The following is a 19,664-nucleotide window of genomic DNA, read 5'->3' on the forward strand; positions in this document are numbered from 1 at the left end:
TATTAGCTTTCTTTCAGGTAAAACATGTAAATGTCTCGACAATTGTATCGAAATTGAAAGTTGGTGTTGACATTCACAACCATTTGCGCATTTACAAGTTAATTGTTCTTATTAGAATATAAAAGTTGTCTTATAAATAGAAAAAAATCGATGCGAAAATTATTTTGGAGCAGGAATTTCAGATGTTGAGAAATGTACACTGAATGTTGATAAAACAAAACAAAGATTTTCGTTACCATGTCAGTTCAAGATCGATCATGCCCGCTTGGTTAGTACCTATCTCCGCTGTACGATGATACAAGGTGGTTCCATAAAAATTTACTTGGGAGACAGGGAAGGTAATTTGAAATCTCAACTATGGATTGGTGTAGAATTCAATGAAAATGTGAGTGATTTGCAAAATTTGCCTCTTTAGGTGGGTACTCCATTTTTTAAAGTGCATTCCTTGGTACCAAGTATTTTTTCTTCATCAGATTATAACTGAAAATTGCAAAACCCTGATAATCCCAAGCAAGCATGTCACACTGATAACACATCTCAGGTAAATAAATCTTACCTGGATTTAATATTCGATGATCAGAAAAATGTCTGGTTATAAATAAAGCATAGTTATGGAGGGTTTCGTTGTAATCTGTAGAAGAAAAGAAATGTTAATTTAGATAGTACATTGTATATATATAATAGAAATAAAGGGTTATGGTGAATCAATTAGTAACAATAAATCAGCACACACTTGACAAAACTTAAATAGTTGGAACTGACGTTCTTCATTTCAAAGTTTCAGTGAAGCCTTTAAAAAGGATCAAATGTTCACATCTTAATGCCACTTCAAAGTGGACTTAAGCATCATTGTTGATATACATGCATATGGAATAAACTCAAAATGGTTAGGTTTTATCTATTGTAATGTATCTAAACTTTAAATTTCAAACTGAACACAAATCTGCTTCCTTTAATATAACTACCACTGTCTTTTCTACTGTCTTTGCAGTATTTTGTCAATAAAAATAGTATCGGAATTTTTCAGTGATTGTATTTCACATTTAGTCAGTTCTGAAAAGAAATGAGAACCATTTATAACCTAAAATTGAACCAATAAAAAAGATCATTCAGTTAAACAATAAAAAAAGTTTGAAAGCAATAAATTTTTGTAATGTCCAATAAAAATCCAATAAAACATCATTTTATCTTATATATCAAACAATTTCCATTTTCCAAACTGATAGTTGTGACAACCTTCTGTTCCCTGCATAACTAATTTGATTTCCTTAATGTTATATACATTGAGGTTTGAAATGTGTACACTGTAAACCAATTTATTTTCACAACTTTAGTGAAAAGAAAATTATGTTAAACTTGAATGAATTATTTCTGTATGAATCAAAAAACAAAGTTAGAAAATCATGAAATAAATAGTCATGAGGTCAGCTAGAAAGGGTGAAAAACGTATCTGTCAAAATAAGTCAAATTTACAATAGTAAAAATCATCTTACTATCAAGAGATTCAAAAGGCACTGTTGGATGGAAGAAGTTAAACAAGGCATTAAAGGCATTGATAGCAGTCAGTATGTAGTACTCTGGTACATATTGGAACAATAGTTTATAGCCAGCTGCTCTCTTGATTGTCTGTAATACAACCTTTAATAACCATTCTATATCACTACGCTTTGTCTGAAAATAAAAAGTAAAATTTTACAAATAAGGTCAAAGAAAAAGGAAAATTCAATACTTAAGGAGGCTCGCGGGTATAAGATTTTCAGAAAAAAATTAAACATTTATTTTTCATTACAAATTTTATTAATAACCTTAAGTAGTTGTTACTTTATCATATGGTACAAAAATTATTCCAAAAAATCAATTAGTGTTGGCCCCAGGTGACTTTTAAAATGTAGATATCATTGAAAAAGCTCCAAATTATCTCCCTTTGGTACAAAAATGCCATTTTTTGGAATGAAAATTGAAATATCTTTTCTAACTCATCGGTGACCTATATTTTTTATAGTTGTTTTCGAATCAGCTGGAGATAAACTAGATATTTGTAAAATTTAAGCGATTTCTGTAATTTAGTTCTTTTTTTATTTCGATATTTCCGCTATTTCTCCTATTAGTTCAACAGAAAAAAAAAGACTTTAACAAAAACGTATGCTTCTTTCAAAGGCAGATTGTGAGCATAAATGAACGGTGACCCCATTTTTTATTTCATTTCTCTATTAAGTATAAGATAAAGTTCATTTATAGAAAAATATAGCGAAATCCTATATTAAAAAAAACAAGAGGCTGTCACAACGACAGCAAACCGGATTTATTAATATTTATTTGTGTCCTGGCAATATCACAAGAACCATTACTGATGAATGGTGAAAGTGAAAATCGTCAATATCAAATTTGACCTCCATTTTGTCATCAGTATCAACATATTAAAATTTGAAAAGCTTAGATTGAATGGTTCATGAGTAAATGCAACAACGTGAATGGAAATGCCATTTTACAATCTTTCAAGAACCATAACTCCTGAACGGTAAAAGTCAAAATCGTCATTATTGAACTTGACCTCTATTTTGCCATCAGTAACAACATATAAAAATTTCAAAAGCTTTGGTTGAATGGTTCATGAGAAAATGCACGGACACGACTGGAAACACAATTTTTCAATCTTTCAAGAACCATAACTCCTGAACGGTAAAAGTCAAAATCGTCTTTATTAAACTTGACCTCTATTTTGTCATCAGTAACAACATAATAAAATTTGGGAAGCTTTGGTAGAACAGTTCATGCGTAAATGCACGGACACGACTGGAAACTCCATTTTTCAATCTTTCAAGAACCATAACTCCTGAACGGTAAAAGTCAAAATCGTTATTATTGAACTTGACCTCCATTTTGTCATCAGTAACAACATATTAAAATTTGGAAAGCTTTGGTAGAACAGTTCATGCGTAAATGCACGGACATGACTGGAAACTTCATTTTTCAATCTTTCAAGAACCATAACTCCTGAACGGTAAAAGTCAAAATCGCCATTATTGAACTTGACCTTCATTTAGTTGTCAGTAACAACATATTAAAATTTTAAAAGCTTTGGTTGAACGGTTCATGAGTTAATGCACGGACAACATTTGATTGCCGCCCGCCCGTCCGCCCGCCCGCCCGGCTGCCCGCCGTACATCCCCAAATCAATAACCGACATTTTTGTCACAAAAATCCAGTTAAAAATGATTTAGACCCGCGAGCCTCCTTAAGGTCATCATTTTGGAAAAAGCACCTATAAAACAACAAAAACAGGGAGTTCAAAATTTAAATACCTAGGTTAATTATGACATTAATTGCTAAAAAATGGTTTTATTGATGGGTGATTTCTATCTTACATCAACAGTTCTAAAATTCTTTTTTAAATGTTGATCTAAATGTAGAATTATTCAATATTAGCACTTTCTAATTGTTGATTTTTAATAAAAGACAATGCTTTGAAGCTGATTTTGATCATTCTTTGTTGTGCTGAAAACCCCCACTTATTATTTAAAGTAAATATAAAAGTGTTCACACATTCAATACTGATCTCTGTTAAGATGCTGACTTAATCTGTTCAGTAGTACTTGAGACAAATGGGACAGAGATATGTGTTGGACTGACAGACAGACAAGGAGAATGATACATTGCCCGACTCATAGATAATTTACCTTTGAATATGTTACTGCTGTAACCCAGGCCATTTTTCTCGACTGCTCTTCTATCTTACTGAGAAAGACTTTATAAGCTCGGTTTAATTCTTCTTTAATTCCAGCATCCTAAAAGTCAACAATAACTATAAATAAATTTGTAAACTTTAATGTCATGGATGTTCTCAACATAAAACACATCACAGGTTTACTTTTACAAATTGTGATTTAGATGGAGAGTGTCTCATTGGCACTCATACCACATCTTCTTAAATCTATTGTTATGTGGATTAAATTAAAAATTAATTTATTGTATAACACAAGCCAAAGAATAGGTTAATGAGCATGCACAGTTGTCTCTCCATTTTACAGATAAAATGAATTGTAAACATGAAAATTGTCTGTTTGTTTGTCAGTAATTGATTTTGTGCATTGGAAGGGTCTAATAAACCAGGATTATAAACCAGGATTAACCCCATAATTGAATTGTGTTGCCCCATGACAAAACCTATAATATACAACATGTACTAATTAAAGATATGAATAGAAGAACAATTGTATACCTCATCAGGGGGACACCTGTTAATTTTCTCTTGTGTGTCTTGTAATGATTCTACAAATTCTTTCATGTTGTCTCTAAGGTTACATCTCTGAAATTATATTCATGTTATTCTTTATTAAACATCTGGTGAATTCATAAATTCATATGAGAACTAAATGAGGGGTCATTGATGTCCCATCACCTATAAATGTGGTGTCATTGATGTCCCATCACCTACAAATGTGTGGTCATCGGTGTCCCATCACCTACAAATGTGGGGTCATTGATGTCCCATCACCTACAAATGTTGAATAAACTAAAATAAAACAAACTAAAAACTGACAATTGAATTTTTAAATGTATCACAAGAACATTCTGAAACATAGATTCATTCAGAACAGAACTTGAAGGAGAAAAAAGGTTGCATTGAATAATAGAATTATATGTCTGAATACCTTTCCTAACTGTTTGTGTGCTGCTATATGATACATCATAACTAAGCCATCCAATAACTCCATCAAACTGTTACCACTAGGCATCTCTAAAGGTGGATAATCATCTGCAATATCAAATTTCAATTTTGCCTATAATTTTTTTTATTTATTTTATGAAGTTGACAAAAATAAAATCCCAAAGAATAAAAACATTAACGTTTGAGTATAAAATGTATATTGTAATGAATGATTCTTAAATTCCCTACTATTATAGAAATTATTTTGTATAACTTATTTCATATACTATTTATTGTACTTAAAAGTAAACTGTAATCTTAACAACAAAAGACCCTCACTGTATTAATACACTGTGAGTGTACAGTTTTATATAAATAGTATAGAGAGGGTTGTCATGAATTCTAACCAGAGACTCACTTGGGTCTTCATTACATGCTTGGCATACCTAAATTCCCAGGGGTCTATTTTTCATGCCAGTTGACAGAATCATAATTCCTCTATAACCTACCTGATCGTTTGGAGACAGCAGAGAAACATAAGAGACAGAGTTTGTTCTGAACCAGCAGCAGAAAGACCTTGTGCTTTATTACATCCCTCCCTAACACCTACCTGATCGTTTGGAGACGGCAGAGGACATTAGAGACAGAGTTCGTTCTAAACCAGCAGCAGAAAGACCTTGTGCTTTATTACATCCCTCCCTTACACCTACCTGATCGTTTGGAGACGGCAGAGGACATTAGAGACAGAGTTTGTTCTGAACCAGCAGCAGAAAGACCTTGTGCTTTATTACATCCCTCCCTAACACCTACCTGATCGTTTGGAGACAGCAGAGGACATTAGAGACAATGTTTGTTCTGAACCAGCAGCAGAAAGACCTTGTGCTTTATTATATCCCTCCCTTACACCTACCTGATCGTTTGGAGACGGTAGAGGACATTAGAGACAGAGTTTGTTCTGAACCAGCAGCAGAAAGACCTTGTGCTTTATTACATCCCTCCCTAACACCTACCTGATCGTTTGGAGACAGCAGAGGACATTAGAGACAATGTTTGTTCTGAACCAGCAGCAGAAAGACCTTGTGCTTTATTACATCCCTCCCTAACACCTACCTGATCGTTTGGAGACGACAGAGGACATTAGAGACAGAGTTTGTTCTGAACCAGCAGCAGAAAGACCTTGTGCTTTATTACATCCCTCCCTAACACCTACCTGATTGTTTGGAGACAGCAGAGGACATTAGAGACAGAGTTTGTTCTGAACCAGCAGCAGAAAGACCTTGTGCTTTATTGACCTCACTTCCTAACACCTACCTGATCGTTTGGAGACGGCAGAGGACGAGTTTGTTCTGAACCAGCAGCAGAAAGACCTTGTGCTTTATTTACCTCACTTCCTTACACCTACCTGATCGTTTGGAGACAGCAGAGGACATTAGAGACAGAGTTTGTTCTGAACCAGCAGCAGAAAGACCTTGTGCTTTATTGACCTCACTTCCTTACACCTACCTGATCGTTTGGAGACGGCAGAGGACATTAGAGACAGAGTTTGTTCTGAACCAGCAGCAGAAAGACCTTGTGCTTTATTGACCTCCCTCCCTAACACCTACCTGATCGTTTGGAGACGGCAGAGGACATTAGAGACAGAGTTTGTTCTGAACCAGCAGCAGAAAGACCTTGTGCTTTATTACATCCCTCCCTAACACCTACCTGATCGTTTGGAGACGACAGAGGACATTAGAGACAGAGTTTGTTCTGAACCAGCAGCAGAAAGACCTTGTGCTTTATTACATCCCTCCCTAACACCTACCTGATCGTTTTGAGATGGCAGAGGACATTAGAGACAGAGTTTGTTCTGAACCAGCAGCAGAAAGACCTTGTGCTTTATTGACCTCACTTCCTAACATTCTGTTTACGTGAGAAATCAAACCACCACATCGCTGGAACTCAAAGTAATCAATGGTTTCTGACCAAAACTGGTGAATTGGTATATAAGCATCTGAAATAAACAAACTTAAAATATCACTTCTAAGTGTCTGGGAGGTTTAATTATGGGGTGTTTGTTTCAAACACACCCGCATACATTTTAGTTAAAGACAAACATGATGAACAAATGTGTAAAATTGCCTTTAAGGGACAATAACTCCTTTGGAAATTTTAAACAAATTTATAAACTTTTTTGTAGATCTTACTTTCCTGACACATTATTGGGGTTTACAGTTTATCTCTTTCTATAATAATATTCAAGATAATAACCAACCAAAAAATCTTAAAATTACCAATTTAGTGGCAGCAACCTAACAATGAATTGTTTGGTTTGTCTGAAAATTTCAGGGCTGATAGATCTTGACCTAATAAACATTTTTACCTCAGTCAGTTTTGCTCTTAATGCTTCTTTTTTAAGACATAAACCTGTTCTATAAAGTTAAATCACAAAACTGAACTCTGAGGAAAATTCAAAACGGAAAGTCCCCGTTTAGTCATGGCGGCCATGTTTGTTGATGGATCAAAACTTTTGATGCAATCTATAAACAAGATACCCTAAGGAAAATTCAGTTAAAGTTTGAAGGTATTTGACCTAATAGTTGCAGAGGAGAAAATTCTAGAAACAGTTTACAAAGACAATAGATGATGACAGACAACGACAGAAAAAGGACGACCACCAACACCAGTTGATGGTATAAACTCATTGTGCACTACAAATTACAATGTAACATTAAACGTGTTTTTTTACTGATTTATAAAAAGGTGAGAACATAGCACAGCTACTCAATGTGACAAGTGCTTTTGACTTTTTCTTTTGGAAGATTTAACATTAAAATCAATTTTTATTTTGTTTCAAATCACGTTCTGGGCTGATTAAATACCTGAACTTGTAACAAATCTGCAAGGATCTTCTTCTTGAAATTTATCCCAGCAAAATCTAACTGCCTGTATAAGTCTATGAAACATACATAGTATGACTGAACTTGGACATAAACTGCCATGCTGGATCTGATATACAAGTAAACAAATAATGGTTACCGGTACATATTAATCTACTTAATAAAATTATTAAAGGTCATCATTTTAACACTGTATAAAGATCTATGAATATTTTTATTGGTACTGATAACCTTTTAATTCTAATAAATTAAAACATAATAAAATATTCTTTGCTCTTCATCTGTGAAAGCTAATTGCTATAGATCCTGAATATATTGTGCTTCTGTTTGATATAGCAATCATTACCCATTTCATTTCTTCATATATAAAGGTTACACCTTGCAATAGTGATTTAATTTTCTTTCCTCCATTGATGAAAAAAGTTTAAAACACATGGTATCTTAATGTATTTCCTTTTCGATTTTTCTAATATTGTTTTTACAGAGTGGAACAATATTTTATATAATTATGACCAGATGTAAGTATTAACCTAGGCTATTTAAAAAGCTTGATTTAAAAAATACTCAATAAAAGAAATATTTATCATTTGGCAAAAATTTCATGCTATGAAGTTCAATAAAAGACTATATAAATAACTCAGAATGATTTATAGCTTGGTATGTTTTAACGACACTAGTCTTTTACACTGAATGCTGTCACCTGAATGTCTTCTGTTTAACATTGGGTTGTTGTTTAAAACCCCAAGTCTCTTTCTATTCTTATATCGAGAATGGTCTTAGTTACAGGCCGATCTTTAAATAAAGTAATGAAGTGAACAACATATATTCATGTAGAAAAAATTAGCCCTAGACATAGCATAGGTTATCTCTTAAACAACTTATACATTATGTAATAAATATTTGTGTAATAAATATTATTATGTGTATTGTGTAAATATGTACCCTTCCTAGTCCACTGTTTTCTTTGAAAAACTTCCTACACTTTTCCATAAATATGATTCTGGTGGTTTTTTGCTACAATTAGATAATACTCATTATTATACATGATGCTGGACTGAAAGTATATCACAAATAAAATCAAATTATAAGGAATGACTGTATGATAATAATGCAGTGCACACTTTTAAATAACATGCTACAGTACACGGTTTATACAGAGTGAATCCCATTTTTAGTGTTATTTTTTCATAGACAGAAAAAATATTACAGTCATTCCTTAAATAAAGAAACATGGATAATTAGTGATTATTTTTGCATTTTGAAGAAGGTAGCCAAGTTTTGTATTGTTTAAAGCCTTTGAATTACCTCTAGTATTTTCACCCAAGTCATTTTTACCAATTGATAAACATTTGATTATGATTAGACAAAAGAAGTCAACAAAATACTACATGTAAAGCTTAAATCTGATCAACAAGGAACATAAACTCAGGACAGTGGTGGATCAAAAACTTTGCATAAGGGGGGCCTGCTGACTAACCTAAGGCGGGCCCTTCTCCAGTCATGCTTCAGTGATTCCCTTTATAATCAACCAAATTTTTCCCACGAAAGGGGCCCCTGCATTGGATCCCCCTATGCAGGATCTCTGGAAGGGTAAGCAGGGCAACAATATATTTTCATCCACTTAGGAAAAGAATAGGTTTCATTTTATTGTAGAAGGAAGTTTTTGAAAAATAAATGTCTTCTTTTTCATTTAAAATCTAATTATAAATTAATTAAAATTTAATAAAAGTCTGTGACTTTGTATTGCTTGTTAGATTGACCTTTAACCTCACGTACCTCTACCACATCTGTGTGGATCATCAACTTTTTCAATACCTCAACCTGAATCTTCTCAACATCTATACAAAAACAGAAATATTCAGTTCTGGCTCAAAATTTACAAATATCCAGTTCAAAAATATCCTATTCTTCAAAAAACTAGAACATTACAGGTATATATATATATATATATATATGTAGAGTAATGTTTTATGTGGAATGAGACCTTATAGAATCTGCTCTATTTCAAAAGAAATGTACATCTACTAATACAAAAAATATCCATCATATTCCAGCAAATAACACATTTACTGTAAAAAACGAATATTTTCAGTTGATTTTCAACATGTCCAAGTTGTATACAAAATATTACAAAAATTTGGTAGTTAACATTCTTCTTTTACTTAAATGCGGCGTAAAGCAACCAACAATCAATCAATCTTTTACTTAAAAAGGAAAGTTTGAGAAATAATTGGGTTCCCAAATGTTTGTATATCTCACCTTGAACAGAATTCTGTAGCTGGTCACATGACTTTAAATATTTCTGTTTATTCTTATCGTTCTCTTCCTTTATACTCTTGTCTACATCTTTTTCCTAAATATGACAACATAGATATAAATGACATAATTACTGGCAAAACAGAGGAGTCAATTCAAAATGTAAAAGATTTTACTGTACTAGTTTTTTTTATATAGTACGGCCTTCAACATGGAGCTTTGGCTTACACTGAACAACAAGCTATAAAGGGCCCCAAAAAATTACAAGTGTAAAACCATTCAATGCTCTTTTGTGTACCTTTTAAATATTTATAACAAATGAAAAAAAAATTCAAAGCTTTTTATATGGATGTTATATGTATTGCAGATATTGACTGTTACAAACTCTGATAACTTACTTACCAAATCAAACCATATTACTGGTACAAACTCTGACAGCTGTTTATCGTCTGGAGATTTAATATGCATAAACATGGCAAATTTGATTTTATCAAATCTTATTTCTGTTAAGGAAGATATAATTGATTTTCATGTCCTTATACGTGTCTAGAAAAAAAAATCTACTTACTTATTCTTAGAAGAATAAATAAGCCATCAAAGAAGTAGTACATGCAGTAATGTGCTCTTCCCATCCAATAATGCATGTGAAACAAGACATTCTGTGGATTCATTTTTTTTTCGTGAGTACCAATTTTCGTGGCTTTAGGAAAACTAATTATAATGATCGTGGATATTTAATTTTCTGGTTTTTGCCAAATTCTGCACACAAGCCTACAGAAAATTTGTTATTCATTGAACGTTTAATTTCATCATTCAATTGTACCCACGAAATCCATGAAAATTGGTATACAACGAATAATAATGAATCCACAGTAAGTCATTTCTAGAAATGTGTATCTGTATTAATGCAGGAAATCTTAATGGTGAACAGATTCATTGAGAAAAGTATGATGAAAAAATTGAAGTTCATTTAACCATTTGAAAAATTCAATATATCTGTAATCAAAGTGGAACAGAAATATTTGTAGGCGAAACAGATAGACAAGGTGAATTTATTTTTAGCCCAAACTCCTAGATTGTGAATATGATCATATAATCATGATAATGAACATGAATACCAATTCTTTTCTAAGGTATAATTACCATGTTATAACAAAAAAAGGATACAATACATTACTTAATAAATATCTTCTGGTTTGTTGATGATGAAGTATAGATAACAGTAAGTTCAAATAATCTTTCTGCAAAAATTGACAAAACTATTACTGTATTATTTTAACCTCTTTTAAAACATTGCTTGTGCACAACCTCATTGTATTATTTTAACCTCTTTTAAAACATTGCTTGTGCACAACCTCATTGTATTATTTTAACCTCTTTTAAAACATTGCTTGTGCACAACCTCATTGTATTATTTTAACCTCTTTTAAAACATTGCTTGTGCACAACCTCACTGTATTATTTTAACCTCTTTTAAAACATTGGTGGTGCACAACCTCACTGTATTATTTTAACCTCTTTTAAAACATTGGTGGTGCACAACCTCACTGTATTATTTTAACCTCTTTTAAAACATTGGTGGTGCACAACCTCACTGTATTATTTTAACCTCTTTTAAAACATTGGTGGTGCACAACCTCACTGTATTATTTTAACCTCTTTTAAAACATTGCTGGTGCACAACCTCACTATGTGCACAACTTTCTATCAAGTTTCAAGGATCTAAGTTGAAAACTGTCCCAGAAGCTGATTACACAAAATAAGTACTTTTATTAGCCCAATTGAAACTTTGCCATGGTGTATATCAAGTACCTTGGCTACTGTGTATAAATTAATACTTTGGTGTAAGTGCCTTTCCAATTTCCCTTCCCAGTTAAATACAAATAAAATAACTCTTGTCCTCTGAAGATGTTTTCCCAATCTCAATGTTATTTATTATATTAAACATTATTTTTAATCTTTATCTTTTAGGTTTTTAACAGTTTTCTCTTAGCCTAATCTACCGAAAATTTAAAATGCCATATAAAGTGACACAAGATTTATTATCATACAAAATAATTACACAGCAATGTTTTATTTTTACAGACTAGGTCTCAGACTTACATGGTATTTAAAGTCTGGTAAAGCTGGAGAAAATCTATACAGGGAAAGAAGTGAAACGGAAAGACTTTCCATACAGCCCTTTATTTCAAAATCCTGTAAACAAAATACTTGTGATTACATGTTAAAACAAAAGTAAATTCTTCTACTGAATAGTATGTTGAAAGTTTATCATATAAAATCAAAACAAAAGTGAATTCTTCTTCTGAATAGTATGTTGAAAGTTTATCATATAAAATCAAAACAAAAGTGAATTCTTCTACTGAATAGTATGTTGAAAGTTTATCATATAAAATCAAAACAAAAGTGAATTCTTCTACTGAATAGTATGTTGAAAGTTTATCATATAAAATCAAAACAAAAAGGGTGCTTATCAATAAAGATTAGTAATTTTCATTTTAACAAAAAGAGTAATTTTAGAATTAACCAGATGACTCAAATAACCTTCAGAAATTCAGAGGTCATCATAAAGTACCTAAAAAAACAGAACAGTGTTTGTACAATATGTCATGTGGAACAAGTACGTGAGTCTAAAATGTTTTGAATAAACTAAAAAGAATCTATCAAAGATATGTCATCAACAACTCCAAATAACAAATAAGGATACATGACACATAAGACAAAAGACAATTACCCAATACATCCATTACTTCAGGTTGTATACCACAAGTAGATGTTTTGTTTAGTGAGAGATTTGTTTTTTGTTTCTGAGGACTTTATAAAACAAGACATATACAAACCTGCATTAGTGACCACATAAGATCAAACATATTACATATAAGTGACTGTTCCTCTTTTACAAAGCTGTTGATTCTCAATAAAAACTTTATCAGACATTGTTCTACTATATAGGCATTTTTCTGAAAGAAAGAAACTTTATTAATAAGACTAGAAAAAACAAGTGAAACTGCGAGCTACTGCTCACTGATGATACCCCCGGCGCAAGTGGATAATATTAATAGTGTAAAAATATGCAAGTGTTCGGTAAACAGGAAGTTGTCGAGTGATGAATCTGAAAATGCATCACACGGTATAGCTGACTTATATAAATCCTGAAACCAAATTTCAGAAATTCTTGTATTGTAGTTCCTGAGAAAAATGTGACGAAAATTTTCAACTTGGCTATCATGTGTAAAATCATACAAGTGTTCGGTAAACAGGAAGTTGTCGAGTGATCAATCTGAAAACGCATCACACGGTATAGCTGACTTAGATAAACCCTGAAACCAAATTTCAGAAATCCTTGTATTGTAGTTCCTGAGAAAAATGCGACGAAAAATATTCATGGGACGGACGGACTGACTGACGGACTGACGGAAGGACAGACAGAGGTAAAACAGTATACCCCCCTTTTTTAAAGCGGGGGTATAAAAATATATGGTGTAATATTTTGTTTGCTATTATATCTTATGTAATGTAATTTATTAAATATAAAGTATTCAATTTTCATTTATTTCTTGCTATCTAAATAAAACATTAAAGTTGTTCAGTCAGATCAGGTCATCAAATAAGATACTTACAAGTAACGGTGCCAACTGGTCAAACAAATGAGCTGCTACTAATAGAGTTGTACAAGATTTACTAGGGTGATGGCCAAGCGATGTATCATCCGTTTTCAACAAAGAATCCTCTGGAAACTATGAAAAATACTGGGTCAATTAAATTATACCTTTTTTTTAAAGTTAAAAACACTTTTAAAAAGCTCTAGTTGTGAAATAATGAAAACTGTGGTTATATTTGAAAACATCTACAATGTTGAACATCACTAATACTGAAGATTCAGATGCATATAAAACTTTCTACAAATATACAGTCAGCCAACTGAACTTCTTTTTTTAATGTAAGTCATTACTGAGATTTTGTTTTTCAAACTATCCAAAGCACAACAGAAAATTATTTTTGATGAAAAAAAATAACTTTTGCAAACATATGTATCATTTTTTTTCTCTCTGTATAATCACATTATAAGTGTAAATACTGGTAACTATCTACATGTACACTAACCTGATCTCCTGAGTTTACATAAGGGATGAGATTTTCTAGGTAGTCCAACAGATACCAAGCTTTAGCTATATCATCAGTCGGTGGGTCCTGTAAGGGTCTACAACCCTCCACAGGGTATGTATGGTCAGTTAATGTACACTAACCTGATCTCCTGAGTTTATATAAGGGAGGAGATTTTCTAGGTAGTCCAACAGATACCAAGCTTTAGCTATATCATCAGTCGGGGGGTTGTAAGGTCCTATAACCCTCCACAGGGTATGTATGGTCAGTTAATGTACACTTACCTAATCTCCTGAGTTTACATAAGGGAGGAGATTTTCTAGGTAGTCCAACAGATACCAAGCTTTAGCTATATCATCAGTCGGGGTGTTGTCAGGTCCTATAACCCTCCACAGGGTATGTATGGTCAGTTAATGTATACTAACTTGATCTCCTGAGTTTACATAAGGGAGGAGATTTTCTAGGTAGTCCAACAGATACCAAGCTTTAGCTATATCATCAGTCGGAGGGTCCTGTAAGGTCCTATAACCCTCCACAGGGTATGTACGGTTAGTTAATGTACACTAACCTGATCTCCTGAGTTTACATAAGGGAGGAGATTTTCTAGGTAGTCCAACAGATACCAAGCTTTAGCTATATCATCAGTCGGGGTGTTGTCAGGTCCTATAACCCTCCACAGGGTATGTATGGTCAGTTAATGTACACTAACCTGATCTCCTGAGTTTATATAAGGGAGGAGATTTTCTAGGTAGTCCAACAGATACCATGCTTTAGCTATATCATCAGTCGGGGGGTTGTAAGGTCCTATAACCCTCCACAGGGTATGTATGGTTAGTTAATGTACACTAACCTGATCTCCTGAGTTTACATAAGGGAGGAGATTTTCTAGGTAGTCCAACAGATACCAAGCTTTAGCTATATCATCAGTCGGGGGTTGTAAGGTCCTATAACCCTCCACAGGGTATGTATGGTCAGTTAATGTACCCTTACCTGATCTCCTGAGTTTACATAAGGGAGGAGATTTTCTAGGTAGTCCAACAGATACCAAGCTTTAGCTATATCATCAGTCGGTGGGTCCTGTAAGGGTCTATAACCCTCCACAGGGTATGTATGGTCAGTTAAGGTCAATCATAGTTCACTCTATTAAACCTTTTTAAACAATTACAAATGTGATACACATAAAACTGACCTACATTTCGGTCATTCAATATACAAATTGATTACAGGGGATTCAATTTTCTTGTAGATACACATTTTCAGGATTGAAAAGAATTTGAGGTTTTGCCAAAGTTATTATACAACCAATACTGTATAATCCCCTGACATGAAAAATATGAAACAAGCCAATTGAGAAAACGAATAGCCTAATGCATAACAAAACAATTTACAAACAAGAATGTGTCCAAAGTACACGGATGCCCCACTCGCACTATCATTTTTCATGTTCAATGGACCGTGAAATTGGGTAAAAAATCTAATTTGGCATTAAAATTATAAAGATCATATCATATGGAACATGTGTACTAAGTTTCAAGTTGATTGGACTTCAACTTCATCAAAAACTACCTTGACCAAAAACTTTAACCTGAAACTCCCACTTTCATTTATTATGTTCAGTGGACCGTGAAATTGGGGTCAAAAGACTAATTTGGCTTTAAAATTAAAAAGATCATATCATAAGCAACAAGTGTACTAAGTTTCAAGTTGATTGGACTTCAGCTTCATCAAAAACTACCTCGACCAAAAACTTTAACCTGAAACTCCCACTTTCATTTTCTATGTTCAGTGGACCGTGAAATTGGGGTCAAAAGTGTAATTTGGCTTTAAAATTAGAAAGATCATATCATAAGCAACAAGTGTACTAAGTTTCAAGTTGATTGGACTTCAGCTTCATCAAAAACTACCTCGACCAAAAACTTTAACCTGAAACTCCCACTTTCATTTTCTATGTTCAGTGGACCGTGAAATTGGGGTCAAAAGTCTAATTTGGCTTTAAAATTAGAAAGATCATATCATAAGCAACAAGTGTACTAAGTTTCAAGTTGATTGGACTTCAGCTTCATCAAAAACTACCTTGACCAAAAACTTTAACCTGAAACTCCCACTTTCATTTTCTATGTTCAGTGGACCGTGAAATTGGGGTCAAAAGTCTAATTTGGCTTTAAAATTAGAAAGATCATATCATAAGCAACAAGTGTACTAAGTTTCAAGTTGATTGGACTTCAGCTTAATCAAAAACTACCTCGACTAAAAACTTTAACCTGAAACTCCCACTTTCATTTTCTATGTTCAGTGGACCGTGAAATTGGGGTCAAAAGTCTAATTTGGCTTTAAAATTAGAAAGATCATATCATAAGCAACAAGTGTACTAAGTTTCAAGTTGATTGGACTTCAGCTTCATCAAAAACTACCTCGACCAAAAACTTTAACCTGAACGGACGGACGGACGGACGCACAGACGGACGCACAGACGGACGCACAGACGAACGGACAGAAACAAACCAGAAAACATAATGCCCCTCTACTATCGTAGGTGGGGCATAAAAACAAATATGACAGACATGAACCAAAGATAACAAATAAACTACAGGCTCCTGATTTGGGAAAAGGCACATATAGAATTTGGCAGGGTTAAACATAATTGTGAGTGCTGAACCCTCCCGCTACCTCCAAAATCATATTCCTTGTATTTAAATTATTCTTTTGTCCTAAATTTTTTCAAAGAGTGTGTTGATTTTATTCTGTCATTGGTCTGCTGTCTTGTTAACCCTGCATATTTTGATTTTTATTCATAACAAATCTGGCCAGTAAAATACCAATATTATGCTGAAAATTCTATTGTTGTAAACTTTAACACTATCATTGTCTTGCTATGACTGAATTGTGCTTAAGGGGGCTCGTTGGTATAAATCAAATTTTCTTTTAATATAGGATTTCAGTATATTTTTCTATAAATGAACTTTATCATATACTTAATAGAAAAATGAAATGAAAAAATGGGGTCACCGTTCATTTACTCTCACAATCTGACTCCGAAAGAAGCATACATTTTTGTTAATGTCCTTTTTTTCTGTTGAACTAATAGGAGAAATAGACGTAATATCGAAATAAAAAAAGAACTAAATTACAGAACTCGCTTAAATCTTACAATAATTTAGTTTATGTACAGCTTATTTGAAAACAATAATACAAAATATAGGTCACTGATGAGTTTAAAAAGATATTTCAATTTAAATGCAAAAAAATGGCATTTTTTTGCAGCAAAGGGAGATAATTTGGAGCTTTTTCAAAGATATAAACATTTTAAAACTCATCTGGGGCCAAACCAAATCGATTTTTTTTGTTGATTTTTGTACCATATCGTAAAGTAATAACTAATAGTGTAATAAATAAAATTTGTAATGAAAAAAACAAATGTTTAATTTTATGCTGAAATTTTTGTACCTGCAAGCCTCCTTAACAGATCTATGGTACATTGAAGCAATTTGTACATTGATGTCAATGCCAGTCAAATCTGGTATATTTGTTTAATTAAATAAAGTATCAGGGCAAAAGGATATCTGAGAGGTGTTGCTCCAAAATTAGCTCTTAGATTTTCTGATGCTGCCAGACTAACTGCAGGGAAATATGCATATCCTGGTCCAAGATTTATATTTGTAAAAGCTTTTCCCATATTTTTACCATTCCTAAAAAAAAGAAAGAGATATTAGAATCTTTATGGTGTTGTCAAGAGCATAATTGATCTTTTTACAATTGAATTCAAGTACATCATATCTTTCTTTTTCTTTAAAGGGTTATAATTCATTCATGTTATTAACACTATCTAACTGTCTATCTTTCTGTACAAGGTGTCATACATGCCTTTAAAACATGATAAAAATGCATAATACTCGCATATAGAAGGTGTCGTAGTTGCATATATAGTGTGTCGTACTTGCCTTTATAAAGGGGCAAACTTGTCTGTACAAACTATTATACTTGCCTATTTAAGGTATTATACTTGCCTATAAAAGGTATTATACTTGCCTATTAAGGGTATTATACTTGTCTATTAAAGGTATTATACTTGCCAATAAAAGGTATTATACTTGCCTATTAAAGGTATTATACTTGCCAATAAAAGGTATTATACTTGCATATATTAAAGGTATTTAATATACTTGTCAATGAAAGGTATAATACTTGCCTATTAAAGGTATTATACTTGCGTATTAAAGGTATTATACTTGCCTATTAAAGGTATTATACTTGCCTATAAAAGGTTTTATACTTGCCTATAAAAGGTAACTGTTCCTTCATCACAATCGATAGCACAACTAATTATATCACCTGTGGTCCATGCCTGACAAAATATGAAGAGTTAACCATAAAAGCCAGAGTCAGTTCAGTAAGTTTCTCATAGATTGTACTATTTCTAACTGTGACAAATAAATGTTAGAGACGAAGTTGGGTACAGAAATCATTTTGAGTAACAGCACAAAAGGGTAATTTTAAAACTAGCATAGCATACCAATTGAAAATATTGAAAGATTTCACATATTGAATATATCCTTGCATGAATAATTTCATGATACTATGAAAAAAGAATTCCAGTATGGGTTTTCAATCACAAATAATATAAAAACAAAGATTTGGTGTAAATTGGTCCAATGATTCCTCAAAGTAGTTTGTCCAGTTCTTTCTAATGATGAACCATGAGATAAACCAAGCAAAATTGGGCAAATGTAAAAGTTGAGCAAATGTAAAAAAGAAGATGTGGTATGATTGCCAATGAGACAACTATCCACAAAAGACCAAAATGACACAGACATTAACAATTATAGGTCACCGTATGGCCTTCAACAATGAGCAAAGCCCATACCGCATAGTCAGCTACAAAAGGCCCCGATAAGACAATGTATAACAATTCAAACGAAAAAACTAACGGCCTTATTTATGTTAAAAAAAAAAAAAAAAAAAAAAAAAAATGAAACTTATCAAAATCATTAACAGGCTATGGACAAATGATGGAAGAATTTTTAGTTTTCAGTTTGCTTTTTTACATAATTTCAGGTTTTCTCAAAATCTTATGAGGTAAACAGGTTAACAAGTAGAATTAGCATATAAAAACTGCTATTTTTAAATTGTTGGCAACACTCTTTGGTGTTTAATTCAGGAAAGACAATAAACATACCTCTCCATATCTCTGTGTTGTTTTGTTCCATTTTCTGACACGATTCCCATCAAAGGCATAGGAATCAACAGTGTCTCCTACACCTTCCTGTATAAAATAACAATCAAATTAGTTTATGTGGAGCGACATGTCTTCCTGCCAACTTGTCAGTTAGTACAATTAAATCTGACTCACCATGCTGGTCAGGAAAGGGAGGTTTCCTTTTTATACTATACTGAATGTATTTGACATATAACCTGCTGTTTATTTAACATAAATCTATCCTAACGTTATATCAATTAAACCTTCTTTGTTTGTCAATTAGGGAATATCAATTTCATATAATATCTTGACTTAACACAGGAAAATACACACAACTATTTGTTGTACTTTGTCAATAAACAAGGTCAAGTTTTAAAATCGATCTAAAAAATCAGAATCTATAGTCAATTGTTAATAAATTTCTGGTAGAAACTAGGTAAAAATGTCTTTTTAAATAGACTTTACTGGATACATTTGGTTGCACAACTATATTGTGAATTCTGACTCAGATTGTTAATTTCATTAAACTGTTGTTCTTTTCTAATCCTAAGCATTTTTTTAAATTTTTCATATCAACTATACA

At 32.6% G+C, this 19,664-nt stretch overlaps 1 protein-coding gene across 1 annotated transcript in view; it reads right to left on the reverse strand.

Moving 5' to 3' along the window:
* LOC143063182 (E3 ubiquitin-protein ligase RNF123-like) overlaps positions 1-19,664 on the reverse strand; it is a 45,282-nt gene that overhangs the window by 16,414 nt on the left and 9,204 nt on the right. The window contains exons 8-26 of the mRNA XM_076235175.1: positions 19,061-19,147; positions 18,162-18,229; positions 17,448-17,573; positions 14,878-14,995; positions 13,404-13,520; positions 12,624-12,743; positions 11,887-11,979; positions 10,951-11,024; positions 10,186-10,279; positions 9,787-9,880; positions 9,304-9,365; positions 8,470-8,541; positions 7,510-7,636; positions 6,453-6,641; positions 4,653-4,756; positions 4,220-4,306; positions 3,678-3,785; positions 1,494-1,671; positions 557-631 (exon numbers count right to left, since the gene is read on the reverse strand). Coding sequence (XP_076091290.1) covers positions 557-631; positions 1,494-1,671; positions 3,678-3,785; positions 4,220-4,306; positions 4,653-4,756; positions 6,453-6,641; positions 7,510-7,636; positions 8,470-8,541; positions 9,304-9,365; positions 9,787-9,880; positions 10,186-10,279; positions 10,951-11,024; positions 11,887-11,979; positions 12,624-12,743; positions 13,404-13,520; positions 14,878-14,995; positions 17,448-17,573; positions 18,162-18,229; positions 19,061-19,147 — 1,993 coding nt within the window. The remainder of the gene's footprint in view (positions 1-556; positions 632-1,493; positions 1,672-3,677; positions 3,786-4,219; positions 4,307-4,652; positions 4,757-6,452; positions 6,642-7,509; positions 7,637-8,469; positions 8,542-9,303; positions 9,366-9,786; positions 9,881-10,185; positions 10,280-10,950; positions 11,025-11,886; positions 11,980-12,623; positions 12,744-13,403; positions 13,521-14,877; positions 14,996-17,447; positions 17,574-18,161; positions 18,230-19,060; positions 19,148-19,664) is intronic.

The sequence above is a fragment of the Mytilus galloprovincialis genome, chromosome 1 (genome assembly GCF_965363235.1).
Source record: "Mytilus galloprovincialis chromosome 1, xbMytGall1.hap1.1, whole genome shotgun sequence".
Taxonomy (NCBI): Eukaryota; Metazoa; Mollusca; class Bivalvia; order Mytilida; family Mytilidae; genus Mytilus; species Mytilus galloprovincialis.